At 50.2% G+C, this 13,601-nt stretch overlaps 3 protein-coding genes across 4 annotated transcripts; 2 read left to right on the top strand and 1 right to left on the bottom strand.

Moving 5' to 3' along the window:
• Positions 1-51: 51 nt before the first annotated feature.
• Cideb (cell death inducing DFFA like effector b) lies at positions 52-4,067 on the bottom strand. Of its 2 annotated transcripts, XM_051195669.1 has the most exons (5): positions 3,932-4,066; positions 3,542-3,686; positions 1,150-1,296; positions 729-919; positions 52-551 (listed from the first exon to the last, which is right to left on the bottom strand). In XM_051195669.1, exons 1-5 carry the CDS (start codon positions 3,970-3,972, stop codon positions 416-418), a joined length of 660 nt encoding a protein of 219 aa, XP_051051626.1. In that variant the 5' UTR covers positions 3,973-4,066; the 3' UTR covers positions 52-415. The 2 variants fall into 2 exon arrangements, with proteins under 2 accessions (XP_051051626.1, XP_051051625.1); XM_051195668.1 differs by having other exon boundaries at positions 52-919; positions 3,932-4,067.
• Positions 4,068-7,052: 2,985 nt separating this feature from the next.
• Ltb4r2 (leukotriene B4 receptor 2) lies at positions 7,053-8,464 on the top strand. The gene has a single exon (XM_051195660.1). It carries the CDS (start codon positions 7,126-7,128, stop codon positions 8,200-8,202), a length of 1,077 nt encoding a protein of 358 aa, XP_051051617.1. The 5' UTR covers positions 7,053-7,125; the 3' UTR covers positions 8,203-8,464.
• A 2,540-nt stretch (positions 8,465-11,004) lies between these two features.
• Positions 11,005-13,467, top strand: Ltb4r (leukotriene B4 receptor). Its single transcript, XM_051195643.1, has 2 exons — positions 11,005-11,531; positions 12,138-13,467. Exon 2 carries the CDS (start codon positions 12,147-12,149, stop codon positions 13,191-13,193), a length of 1,047 nt encoding a protein of 348 aa, XP_051051600.1. The 5' UTR covers positions 11,005-11,531; positions 12,138-12,146; the 3' UTR covers positions 13,194-13,467.
• The last annotated feature ends 134 nt before the right edge of the window (positions 13,468-13,601 follow it).

Raw genomic sequence — 13,601 nt, 5'->3', positions numbered from 1 at the left:
ATCCATTCCCTTCACAACCCCCCTCCAGGCATATTGGTAAATATTTTTGCATTTTACTTGGGAATATTTTTATTTTTTAGGGGAAAGGTATCTCAGGGTAAAGCTAGGGACAGTTGTCATTGGTAAGTGGGATCTTTGGGATAAGAGTCAGTAAGAATGGAGATACAGCTGCAATTATGGTGGGATCAGGATGCCAGCAGACAAGGTTGTGGTTCTGCAGGGTAAGGAGAAGGCAGGATTTGTAGGTAAGATAGGCAGCATTCTTCAGGGAATGTGCAGACTGGAGAACCAAGGCAGTGTGCTGTAGGTTCTGTTACGGTGGAGTCGGGTGAGTTACCTCTGGCACACTGCAGACCCCAAATCTGATGATGTCTCTTGGAACCAGTCTCAGGGTACATGCTCAAAGCCCTTTTCATTATGAATGGAGGTGGCTCTGCTTGTGCCGCTGCCAGCGCTCAGCCCCTTCCACCACATGGCGAAGGGTAGATGAAATTCCCAGCAGCATATGACCCAGGCCTTGCAGCAGTGAGGAAGTCCAACGGAGGAGTTCCCTGAAGGGCAGGGGTGAGAGGAAACCAAAGGATTGAGGGGAAGCTGAGAGGAGGCCTAGACCGTGGGAGCTTGGGGTGGGGATGGCGTTCACACAGGAGAGCTTGTGGGGTATGTGGGTACAAGAGGCAGAACTTGAACTGTCCACCTGTAGGGTGTAGGACATGTTGATCTCTGACCTGAGTACTTTTTTGGGTCCAACTCCTTGGAAATCACAGCTCATGGAGTAGAGCCCATAGAATGTAGCTTTGACGTTCAGACTGCCGAAGAGGTCTCGAGGATTTTGCTTGTATACATCAAAGGTGATGCGGGCGATGTCCTTGCTGTGTTTTGGCTTCTCCCGTCCTAGGCCGTATGATAACATCCCACTCTGTGGGACACCCCATCAGTGAAGTGTGCCTTCTTTCATACCCTGGCATCTATTGCTAATCCTGTCAGTACTGGATCAGACCCCCTTTTGCCTCCCCAATATTGTCTAATGTTTGATGTCCTCCCAGTTCCCCCTAGTACCTCTGCCCCCAAGGTCAGTGATAGACTAGGGAAGAAGATAAGAAGAACTAGAAAGGGTTGATGACTGAAGCAGCCCACTAATGGCCTCACCCGGGGGCTCCAGCTCTGTCCCCGCTCTAGCACCATCAAGCATGTGTCATCCTCCAGCAGCTGGAAGAAGTCCTCGCTCTCCACAGCAGTCCCATCCTCTTCCAGTACCAGGGTTAGCACTCCACTCAGCAGCAGAGTCTCCAGCACCTGTTAGTGACAAGTGGCAGGGGGGAAGGGGCAGGCCCATCAGCCCTAGACTCAGCTCTGCTTCCTGATTTGCCATCTTCCCTGTGTTCTTGTTTTGTTTTTGAGGCAGGGTGTTTGTGTAGCTTAGCCTGGTCCCAAACTCAGCAATTCTGTGTTAGCTCCTGGGTCCTGGGAGATTGTAGATGTGAGCACTTCGCCTCCTCCTTCATGAACATGGCAGTTCTTGTTTGGGTTTTTTGAGCTGCTAATGGACCCTCACCAGAAGCAGACCTTTTTTTTTTTTGTTTTGCTCCTGTTTGTCTACTCTTGCTCCCCTCTAAGCTCTTCCCACTGATGTGAAATGACAGCTCCGTTCTAGTCAGGCGTATAACACACCTACAGTCTTAGCTGCTCCGGAGGCAGAAGCAGGGGGGCCTGGAGCTCAGTTTAAGACCAGACAACAGTTTTGGACCCTGACTCCAAATATGAATAAAAAACAAAGTCTAAACAGATGAAATCTATCTTACCTGTGTTGACTTATCTACACTGCCCACCTGTGTCATCCTTCCCGTTCTCTACACCTGCTTTCAGTGTTAGCACTGTTTAGCCATTCTGAGGCCAAGAAAAAAAAAGTGTTAAATTAAGTGAATGTTAAAAGAAACGTTAGGGTTGAGTTAGGTTGGGAATAATAGCTATGAGAAAATAAGAGGGCTTCAGCTGGTATGAGATTGTTAAGGTAACCAGGAAGGGCAGGGCTCTGGCTCCTGTGAAATCCTCTTGAGGAACATACACAGGCATGGTTGCCCTTTGACTCTAATGCATCTGATTGCAGCAGACTCAGTTTTTAGGACAGATTCTAAATAATCACCCTGTAGAGAAGGAGCTGGACCTGAGTGACCAAGAAAAGCTACAGCTGCATCTTAGCAGACCATTCTGATAGAACCACTGGTTAAACATCCTTGAAGCTGCACACAGGTTGTTCCCCCACATCAGGAGCTAAGGACCGAGGTTCCCACCAGCATGAGCACACTAATAAACAGTCTGAATCTAAAGACTACCTCATATCACTTACCTTGCAGATTGACATACCTTACTTTAAAAAATTGTGTTTATGTATTTTTAAAATTGTGTGTAGGGGGATGGCTATGTGCACAGAGACCAGAAGATCCTATGGCTCCTCTGGAGCTGGGGTTCTATTGCTTGTGAGCCACCAGGTGGGTGCTGGGAACTCAACCCTGGTCCTCTGCAAAAGCAGTATGTGCTCCTAACTGCTGAGCCATCTTCCCAGTTCTACAACCCCTGCCCCCACCCCCACTCCAGGCTACAGGAGAAAATCCTCTAAAAGGAAGGTCCAGTCCACTGTGATTTGGGAAAAGAAGTCACCTAACCTCAAGAGTACACCACCCAGCACAAAGCAGCCCGTAGGTTGCTCCCACCTTGGGCAGCCCACTCTAGTCTCTTGGGTATTCTGTCTAGGTTTACTAATTAGATTGGAGTTTTGCTAAATAAACACCTGCTCAAATTGTCTCTTGACTGAATTCATTCCTTCAAGATCAGAGGCAAGAGGCATCCCCTCCAATATCTGTCAAGATGTCTATAAGGACTTTCCATTTATTCTTTTCAGCAATCCTAAAAGATGGTTTATTATTCTCTTGTGTAGAGGAAGAAACTGAAGGCAAAGTGTGTGGTTTAGAAGTAAATTGCCTAGTATGTGCAAGGGTCTGGATTTGATGCCCAACACTGAAAACACTTTCCAAGTTAGGCTTTGTGGCATATCTGTAAGTGTTTAGAAGGCTGAAGCCGGAGGATTCTGAGTTCAAAGTCAGCCTGGGCTAAAAAGCCTGTTTTAAAAGAAAAACAAAAACCAGGTTTTGTTAAGTTGAATGACTTTCCGAGATTTGACAGCTAGGAAGTAGAAAAATAGGAATTTGAAACTGGCTTTTCAGTTTCAAAGGGCTGGGAGGTTAAATCAGTGGCAGAGCCCTTGCCTAGAGTTTTCATTCCTAGCACTATAAGAAAACATACAAATCACCATAAATACTTCTGAACCCATTTCTCCAGCCCCTATCTGCTGTTTCCCTGACTGCCAAAGAAAGCCCACTATCCAGAAAGTAAATAATTTACCCAATGCAACATAGGTTATTGGCCCTAGTGTTTCTTAACCACCCAAGGGGTGGCAATCATGTAACCTGCGCACTTTCTGCTCTGCGGTCCCACTATGCTTGAGTCCCTTGGCTTCCCTACCCCCAGGAACCTGACCACTTACCTTATCTAGCAGTTCCTGGCGGGTGGCAGCTGTCAGTCCCTTCCGGACTGTCCGCTTGTGATCACAAACACGGAAGGGTCGCTGAGGTGGTGGGGCTGAGTTCCAGACCCTACGGCCAAGCTCAGAGCCCATAGTGGAAACTGACCTGGTAGTTGGGAAGAAAGAAGGGACAAGGAGGGAGTTGTCAAATTTAGTGATAATGATGGGGGTGGGTGGCTAAAAGGATATAGGTTTACAGATCCAAAGGAGAGGCTATGGAGGGAGAACAAGAATAGTTTACGAGTTGGAGAAAACTGAAGAGTCAGGGAAGTGAATCTTCCAGGCGCTGATTTTTGCCTTGTCTGCCCTTATCCCTGGCATTGATGTATAAAGAATAGATTTGGAAATCACCTCAGGAGTCCATTGGGGTTCAAGGCTGAAAGGTAGTCCATGGTAAAGGGACAGAGTAGGTGAGCAGCTTCCCTGGGGCTTTGCAGCTGTGCACTTCTCTGTTGTTCTGAGGCTAAAGTGTTGTTTCTGTACAAAGCTGGGATTTTAGCTCTGATGAATCAAGCCTGGACTTTGTCCTCCTTTGCCTAGTGAGTAAGAGGGACAAAGTCTAAGAGGAGGAGGAGCCTATGTGGGGTCGTGGAAGTAGCTTGTGTGTTTCTCTTTAGAGATGTGTTGTAGGATGACATTTGATACTTGTGTCTCTCCTCCCCCTAATCCAAATACAGTTTTACTTTGTAGTCTGGATTGGCCATCTTGAACTTCAGATCTTCATATCTCAGCTCCTAAATGCTAGAACAGTTTCTGTCCTTCGGGCTCAGAGATAGGCATTCCATGTGAGTCCTGATGACTGCTGCCACTAGCTGATTCCATTCAAGCCCTACTGACTGTGCTGCCACCTACTGGAAAGTTATAAACTGCAGCTTTTGGAAAAGGCTGGAAGCCTGCAAGGTTAGGATGGGGAGACGTGGTGGGTGATTGGAAGAAACCCGGAGAAAATAAAAGGTGGGGCAGTGTGTCTGGGAATGGTGTGAGGAGAGGCTGGGGTCTGATCTGCAGAAGCAGCATCCTCAGATCCTGTCTGGGATTCTGGCCCTTTGCTTATCTCCTTGGTTGGAGAAGGACTAGCTAAGCTTTTTTTTTTTTTTTTTTTTTTTTTTTTTCTGGCTTCATTCTCCAGAAATGCCTGCTTTGGTGGCTATGAGCAGACACTGCTCTAATCTTTTTTGGCTTGCTCATTAATAAATAGTGTATTTCCACCTATGATGCCTGGATCCCTGCCACAGCTATCAGAGGAGTATCATGACTTTAGCTCTGTGTGTGTGTGTGTGTGTGTGAGAGAGAGAGAGAGAGAGAGAGAGAGAGAGAGAGAGAGAGAGAGAGAGAGAGAGAGAAGGAGGGAGGAAGACAGAGACAGACAGACAGAAGCCAGAGGACAACATTTGGTATTGCTCTTCAGCAAGTCCATCTTTCTCTCTCTCTCTCTCTCTCTCTCTCTCTTCTTCTTCTTCTTCTTCTCCTTCTCCTTCTCCTTCTTCTTCTTCTTTGAGACAGAGTTTCTCACAGGCCTGGAGGCTATCAAGTTGGTTAGGATGGCTAATCAGTAAACTCCAAAGATCTACCTGTTCCCATCTGCCAGCACTGGGACTACAGGTCATGCACCCCTTTAACATGGTTTTTGGGTACTGAACTCAGATCCTCATGTTTGTATGGCAAGGACTTTGCTGACAGAGTCTCTACCCAGCCCAGGTGCTTTAGTTGAAATGTCCCAGGTTTCATCTCTGATTGTAGTTGTAGATATAATGGACCATTGCACAGAAACTGAGGTTCACTGTTAGCCCTTAAATGGACACAGTCCCTGTTTTCCTGCCTGGGAGTCTTCTAGACTCTCCCAGTTCCCTAGATTCCTGTGTCCAGTGAAACACAAAGTGCCTGGATAGTTTTGTTATCTAGCCAGCTTCATTTCTCATGCAGGCTGGAGCTCCAGCCAGGGCCTTCTCAAGCACTATAAAGGGCATAAATAAGGGCATTAATGCCTCTAGGACAGTCCTCGAGCATTGAAACATGCCCCAGTCTTCTGCCTTGGGTACTCTGTATACCTCCAGTTCAGATGGCTACTGACAGAGTGCTATGAAATGCACTGAATGTATTGCCTCTTACTGATTTTTTTTTTCAAGACAGGGTGTCTCTGTAACAGCCCTAGCTGCCCTGGAACTAGCTCTGTAGACCAGGCTGGCCTTGAACTCACAGTGATCTGCCTGCCTCTGCCTCCTGAGTACTGGGACTAAAGGCGTGTGCCACCACCGCCCAGCTACCTCTTCCTGATCTTTTTTGTTTTAAGTGACTTATTTATTTTTACATTATAGCATTGGTGTTTTGCCTGCATGTCTGTGTGAAGGTGTCAGATCCCCTGGAATTGAAACTTTAGACAGCTGTGAGCTGCCATGTGAGTGCTGGGAATTGAACCCAGGTCCTCTGGAAGAGCCACCACTATTCTTAACTGCTGAGCCATCTCTCCAGTCCCCTCTTCCTAATCTTAACACAGCCCCTCACTCCTGTGTGCTATGACCTCCCCCCAGTAGACTTCAAGCTCCTTATACCTACTAGTATAGCCTATTCTCCGGGACTGAGCCACGTATCTTACACTGAAAAGTTGTCACTGACAACAGTAATAGCTGGAGAGTGGAGGGACTCTGACAGGCAAAATAAATAAATAAATAAATAAATAAATAAATAAATAATAAAAAAATAAAGAACAAGATTAAAGTAGAAGAAAAGGAAGCCAGGCAGGGACAGGAGGCTGAACAGCAAAGAGAGAAGAGCTAGGAAAGTGTGTTGCTTGGGTCTCCTCTGTTGACTGCAAGCCAAGGAGGATAGAGAATGTAAACATCACAGACTGTGGGCTGGAAGGGCTGGGGCCGGCCAGAGTGGGGAGTACCAGCAGCTGTTAGCAGAGGTACCAGTGCTTTCGTGGGCCTCAACCTGATCCTATACGCTGGGGAGGCTGGCCTCCACGTGCCTGGGCCTGTCTGTGATGGGAAGGAGTAGCATGAAGGAGGGCCCGGGGAAAGGTCGGGGATAAGCACCATCTTGTCCCTCTTCATTCTTGCCTCATCCTCTGCAAATGTGACAGGCAGAACTAGGTGCCTCATCCACTGTGGCTTCACCCGTCAGCCTTCTTAACTAAACCTTCCTCGACCCCCATTGCTGTTCTCTCCCAGTTGGGTAAGTGGATCTGCTCACTCTGCTTTACTTCCCTGCTAGGCAGCCACCTTTGCCCTGAGGTAAAGAATGGATTGGATAATGAGGGGGCTACTGTCTACAGCCAGGACTGGGGAACACCAGTGCTTTGGTACCAGTGGCCTCTGGAAACATGCCAAGAGCAGGGAAGGTCAGCTGACTGGGAACAGGGACCACAGGTTCTAAGGAGTTGTTTGAATTGGCTTCCTGGAGAAAAGACATAGGCAAAATGCAAAGAAGCTGGGGGGGTGGTGGTGGGCACAGTCCCTTCTCATCTAGCATTAGAGGTATTGTGGGCCTTTCCTCCAATTTTGAATACTCCACCCTGTGGATTCTTGCAGCCCCCTTCTAGGAGGATGTCGGTCTGCTACCGTCCACCTGGGAATGAGACGCTGCTGAGCTGGAAGGCCTCGCGGGCCACCGGCACCGCCTTCCTACTGCTGGCAGCACTGCTGGGACTGCCAGGCAACGGCTTCGTAGTGTGGAGCTTGGCGGGCTGGCGGCCCACGGCGGGGCGGCCGCTGGCGGCCACACTTGTGCTGCACCTGGCGCTGGCCGACGGCGCGGTGCTTCTGCTCACCCCGCTCTTTGTGGCCTTCTTGAGCGGGCAGGCGTGGCCCCTGGGCCAGGTGGGCTGCAAGGCTGTGTACTACGTGTGCGCGCTCAGCATGTATGCCAGCGTGCTGCTCACCGGACTGCTCAGCCTGCAGCGCTGCCTAGCTGTCACTCGGCCCTTTCTGGCTCCCAGACTGCGCAGCCCAGCCCTGGCCCGCCGCCTGCTGCTGGGGGTCTGGCTGGCCGCCCTGGTGCTCGCCGTCCCGGCCGCCGTCTACCGCCACCTCTGGGGCGATAGTGTGTGTCAACTGTGCCACCCATCAGCGGCGCACGCCGCTGCTCATCTGAGCCTGGAGACCCTAACTGCTTTCGTCCTGCCTTTTGGGACAGTGCTCAGCTGCTACGGCGTGACGCTGGCGCGGTTGCGGGGCGCGCGCTGGGGCTCGGGGCGACACGGCACGCGGGTGGGTCGTCTGGTGAGCGCCATCGTGCTGGCCTTCGGCTTGCTCTGGGCCCCCTATCATGCGGTCAACCTCTTGCAGGCGGTGGCTGCACTCGCTCCGCCGGAAGGGCGCCTGGCCAGGCTTGGTGGGGCTGGCCAGGCGGCGCGCGCTGGAACTACAGCCTTGGCTTTCTTCAGTTCCAGCGTCAACCCGGTCCTCTACGTCTTCACTGCGGGGGATCTGCTGCCTCGGGCGGGGCCCCGGTTCCTTACTCGGCTCTTCGAGGGCTCTGGGGAGACCCGAGGGGGCAGCCGCTCTAGGGAGGGTACCATGGAGCTCAGAACTGGACCTAGGCTGAAAGTAGTGGGGCAGGGCAGGGGCAATGGAGACCCTGGAGGCGGGGGCAGGATGGAGAAGGACTGTCAGGAATGGTAGCCAAGACCTCAAACCTCGGGGCTTTCCTACCACTTTCCATTGTTCCTTGAGCTCTAGGGTACTTGGGGACCTTCTCTGATTGCATTTTGGGTTTGTGGACAGGATTACTCTATAAACCCAGATCACTCCAAACCATGGGATTATGAGGGTAACTGTGGCCTGTGTTCAAAATTGTTGCTTGCAGTACGGCCTGGATCTATGTGCCAGAATTGCTGACATGTTGCCAGTAACTATTTTTGTGAAATACACTGGGAAGTCATTAGCTGATGGCTTAAATATTGGTTCATCATGCTTGCGCTGTACTGAAGCCGCCACCTCATTCTCAACTGGGACAGGCCAGGACGGGACAGTGTCAGCCTTAAGTGGCTTTCTGCCCTGCCTCCCGTTCCAGGTTACCTGTTTCCCCAGGCCTGTCTCTAGAACCACTGTGGAGTTTGGATGGGGGTGGATAAAATTCATTCTTACAAGCATGTAGGAGGAAGAAAGTGGCCACTAGGGGGAGTAAATCTGTGCGGTGTGAAAGTAAAGCGTGCTGCTTGTCTTCTGGTCAGCACTGAGAGACTGGGTGTGATGCAGGAGCCTAGGATTATGATATTTAACTTTTCCTCACCGGGCCTGTGAGGAAGCCCAGGAGCCAGCCAGCACTTGCTTTACAAGAGGAAGTTTGAGGATTGATGAGGAGGAGGTGTGACAAATGGCTGGAATATCTGGAAAAAAGAAAGAAATGTTCAGGAAGGTGGCACCTTCCCTTTCTCTGCCTTCTGTGTTTGTTGCTTTCCCTCATACCAAGATGTTAGCTATTCCCAATTCTTCTCCAGCCTCCACCTTTGGAATCTCCCTATTATCACATTTAGAACCTGAATGATACTTTTGATTTTGGGGACAGCAGAATGCAAGTTTTTTTCTTTAGGGGACATCATGGACACACACATGACTAGTCCATCCTAGCTGTGAAAGAACATTCTTACTAGCCCTTCACACTTCTTGTCCCTAGACCCATCAGTCCCCAGAAGACTGAGGTAGCTGACCTCCCAAGTGTTTACTCTAGGCTCCACTTCAATGTCTTTCTCAGGCAGAGGCCAACAGGAAAAAAAGGAAAGCCAGTTTCGAGGGTTATGCTAGGAGCACCGGAACTGGGGTTGAAGTGACCTCTGAACTAGGGAGGAAGTATGCTTAGAGTGCCCAGTCCCTGGAGGAAAGACCACTCCGCGAGGGAGATGGAGCAGGCTGAGGGAAAGTACAATACAATCCACTGCCTGCTTGAAGGGACTGGGGTTGACCCTGGAGCTCTGAGGCAGAAGGTTTTCTCCGTAAACACAGAATTCTTGGTTCCTGAACTTCCCCCTGTCATAAACTCTGCACCTTACACACCCGGTGTGGTCAGAAAGTTCTTCCTCAAATCTGTCTTCAGTTTGTGCTGTGGTTTTGGCCTTCTTTTCACCATATCCTCTGTTTGGCAATTACGGGGTCAATGCTGATCTGGCTTTTCTCAACGTGTAACAAGTGAGGGCATTAGAAAGCATAAGGGACCTCAATGGACACCATTATACTTTTCATCCTTCCTGACAAGTGACAGGTTGAAAGGCAAACAAAACAGCAAGGCTCGTGGCAGCCTGAAGGAATGCATTCTTGGTAGAGACTGTAGAGAGAACCGGCATCCTTTCTTTCACTGAGGAAAGTAGGAGAATGATGCTTTGGAGGCTGTTTATCTGTTCACATTCTTTTTTCATTTTTTTTTCCTGAGACAGGTTTCTCTGTGTAAGCCTTGGCTGTCCTGGAACTCTCTTTGTTGACCAGGCTGGCCTTGAACTCACAGAGATCCACCTGCCTGTCTCCCAAGTGTTGGGATCAAAAATGTGTGCCACCACCACTCCATTCTTTCCACATTTTTAGGTGCTTTTGTGGTAGGGCTGGAGTGAGAAGGTATCACTGCCTCTGCATCACCATATCTGTTTTTCCTTCTCAGCACAGCCTAGCTCAGCAAACATTTTCTCTGTTCAAGTTGAAACTAGCCAGTGCAAGGCTATAAGGATGTAGGAAATAAGTGGTACCAATTGCCTAGCACCTACTGAGAAAGTCCAACAGGGTTGCTGTTGTTCTTTTGCTGTGCAGCTAATGCCTAAGAAACACAAACACGAGACTCAGCGCCCACGTGGAGTTTATTGAGAGGAGGGAGAGAAAGAGGGGGTAGCTGGTGGCCAACCGAAAGCAGGAGAGAGAGAGAGAGAGAGAGAGAGAGCAGGGGGTGGGCAAGAGAGAAACCAGAGAGAGGAACCAGAGAGAGCCAAGCACTTGGCATGCTTGCTTTAAAAGGGGGCTTGAGCATGCTTAACTGGGTCCTCTGGCAGCCAGGTAAGGCTGATGTAGCGATGACACGGCCATGAGCATCCCGCCCATCGTCGGGGTGGGGGTCAGCTGGCTGCTAGTTCCTAACAGTTGCTACACGGTCAAGTGGATAGGGGAAGGGAAGAAATCCATTATTTTGTGTTACAAAGGAGATCACTTAGACTTTGACTTCTTTTAAAAAGAATGAAGAGTTAGCTAACCCGTAATGGAAGGTTCTGGAAATGGCTTTTTCCCTGTATCCACACCAAGATCATGGTCTGACCTGAAGTCAAGAATAGGTTGCTTCCCCTCATTCATTTCTCGCACACTCTCACTGATATTCCCCCACCCTTGGTCTGTGTTCATCTGTCTCTCTCAATCTCATACAGCCTAGGATGGTCTTGACCCCAATATGATGTTTCTATATCATGATGCCATCTAGCCCACAACAATGCATAGACCATGAACCTATGTTTCCCGTTAATCTAAAGACTATGCCATGTGTACATTTTAAACACGAAGTACAAAGATAATATTTTTTAAACCAGCAGTCTCATTCTGAGCCTTGCTTCCTTCTCCTATGATATAATCCATAACTTTGTTCACCTCTCCAGTCTAGACATGCATTTTTAGACCACACCCCAGCCAACTCACTCCTGGTACCCCTCTCTCTTAGCTCACTGCCTTTTCCTGGGTACTTCTCATTTAGCCCCACCCCAGGAGTCTTCCTCCCTCTGGGCTGCTCTGGAACACAAAGATTGTCCCTCCCTAAGAGTGAAGGCGGGTGTGGTTTTTTTTTTTTTTTTTGTTCAGCCTCACCCTCAGGAAGATGCATCTTCCCCCTCTTCTACTCTGTGGTACTTCCTCTCTGGCTGATTTAGTCGACAGACTTAGAAGTGGGACCAAGACCCTAGCACTAGGACAGATTCAGGAATTGTCTGTCCCATGACTCTGCCCTGACCCTAGACGTGGCATTGGTTTCTGATCAGCATCTGGAAAACCTTGTAAGTATCCTAGGAATTGGATGGTGTGTGAGTGTGTCAGAGTGTTGAGTGTGTGTGAGATAGTGTGTGTATGAGTGTGTGTGTGTGTGACAGGTGTAGCTTGGAGAGATGGTGAGAAAAAAAATCTGTAGAGACAGCCTGACCTTCGTGAAAGGACTGTTCTCAGGGTCTGTCCATCCCTCTTCCCTGCTCCAGCTCTAGAGAGAGTGAGAAAGTGACCGGAGAATGTTGGGCGCTAAGTGGATAGAGGCCTCTCAGTAGACAGAACTAGCTTTTCATGGGATGCAGCTGTGGAGAAGAAAGTCTTCCAGTCAGTCTGGTGCTGGGTTTCAGGGTCTCGAAAGGGAAAAAGGTGAACCGCTGCTGTTGATGTATATTTTGCAACTGAGTCTATGGCAAAGAAGAGGCCCCATAGTCCAGCTAGGAAATGAGTCTATTCAACCAGGTCCCTTGAAGACAAAGAGGTTGACAGTGCTGGCATGGTATATATTTGGAGGTGCCTCCGAAACTTCTGATTTTGGAAATCAGAGTATTCATGCTGGTGTGACAGGGTGTCAGGAATCCTTTGGTTTCTCCTCATTGGTGTGCCCACTTTCCACTCTCTAGGTCCCTCTGATGGCTTCAAACACTACATCTCCTGCAGCATCTTCCTCTCCTGGTGGCATGTCTCTGTCTCTGCCTATTGCCCTACTGTCTGTGGCGCTGGCTGTGGGGCTGCCTGGAAACAGCTTTGTGGTGTGGAGCATCCTGAAAAGGATGCAGAAATGCACTGTCACTGCCCTACTGGTGCTGAACTTGGCTCTGGCCGACTTGGCTGTGTTGCTCACTGCTCCCTTTTTTCTACACTTCCTGGCTCAAGGCACGTGGAGTTTTAAAGTGACCGGTTGCCGCCTGTGCCACTATGTTTGTGGAGTAAGCATGTACGCTAGTGTCCTGCTTATCACCATCATGAGTCTGGACCGCTCATTGGCAGTGGCCCGCCCCTTTGTGTCCCAGAAGGTGCGTACTAAGACAGTTGCCCGGTGGGTGTTGGCAAGCATCTGGGTGGTGTCTTTTCTGCTGGCCACACCAGTCATTGTGTACCGTACAGTAAAATGGAACAACAGGACTCTGAGTCTGGTCTGCCAGCCGGATTATCCCAGCGACGGGCATAGAGCCTTTCACCTGCTCTTTGAAACCATCACGGGCTTCCTGCTGCCCTTCTTGGCGGTGGTGGCCAGCTACTCTGACATCGGACGCAGGCTGCAGGCTCGGCGCTTCCGCCGCAGTCGCCGCACCGGCCGCCTGGTGGTGCTCATCATCCTGGCCTTCGCCGCCTTCTGGCTGCCTTACCACCTGGTGAACCTGGTGGAAGCAGGCCGCGCACTGACGGGCTGGGACGTGGACGACTCTGCGGGAAATCGTCTGACGCAGGCCCGCTACGTGCTCATCGCGCTGGCCTTCCTGAGCAGCAGCGTGAACCCGGTGCTGTACGCGTGCGCGGGCGGCGGCTTGCTGCGCTCAGCAGGCGTGGGCTTCATAGTCAAGCTGCTGGAGGCCACTGGCTCCGAAGTGTCCAGCCTGCGCCGCGGGGCCACCCTGGGCCAGACCCAGAAGTCCACACCCGTCTGTCCTGAGCCAGGCCCCACCGACAGCTTCATAACCTCCTCCAACCCCTCCTGAGTGAAGAGAACTGAAGTAGGCTGAGTTTCGGAAAGGCATTCATAACTCTGGCCTGACCTACTCCTGTATCTGGAAGAGAACAGGCTGGGGATTGGGCTCAAGCGGAAAAGAGGGAGGGGTGGGGCGAGTCAGGGCAAAGAGACAACATGCTCTGGCCTGGCTTCTGCAGGCAGTTTTAGGATTAAAACTAAAGTCTCCCAGACCCTACTCCAAATAACTTGACAGGTTTTGATGATCCCTCCTGGAAAGTATCACCTCCCTGTGGAGTGTGTGTGTGTGGGGGGGGGGGATGGGAGGAGGGGGAGGTCGGAGGACATGGTGGGGAGGGAGGGAGAGGGAACTGGGCTTGATATGTAAAATAAGGAAAAATAATAAACTATATTTAAAAAAAACCTAAAGTCTCAAATC

This window comes from Phodopus roborovskii, unplaced genomic scaffold (genome assembly GCF_943737965.1).
Source record: "Phodopus roborovskii unplaced genomic scaffold, PHOROB, whole genome shotgun sequence".
Classification (NCBI taxonomy): domain Eukaryota; kingdom Metazoa; phylum Chordata; class Mammalia; order Rodentia; family Cricetidae; genus Phodopus; species Phodopus roborovskii.
This window is presented reverse-complemented; position numbering and strand designations above follow the sequence as displayed.

Coding starts and splice junctions, on each gene's coding strand:
- Cideb (XM_051195668.1), bottom strand. CDS start 3,972: ATGGACTACCTTTCAGCCTTGAACCCCAATGGACTCCTGAG. Junction 3,687..3,931: donor AACCCCAATGGACTCCTGAG/GTGATTTCCAAA, acceptor CCCAACTACCAG/GTCAGTTTCCACTATGGGCT. Junction 1,297..3,541: donor GCCAGGAACTGCTAGATAAG/GTAAGTGGTCAG, acceptor TGTCACTAACAG/GTGCTGGAGACTCTGCTGCT.
- Ltb4r2 (XM_051195660.1), top strand. CDS start 7,126: ATGTCGGTCTGCTACCGTCCACCTGGGAATGAGACGCTGCTGAGCTGG.
- Ltb4r (XM_051195643.1), top strand. CDS start 12,147: ATGGCTTCAAACACTACATCTCCTGCAGCATCTTCCTCTCCTGGTGGC.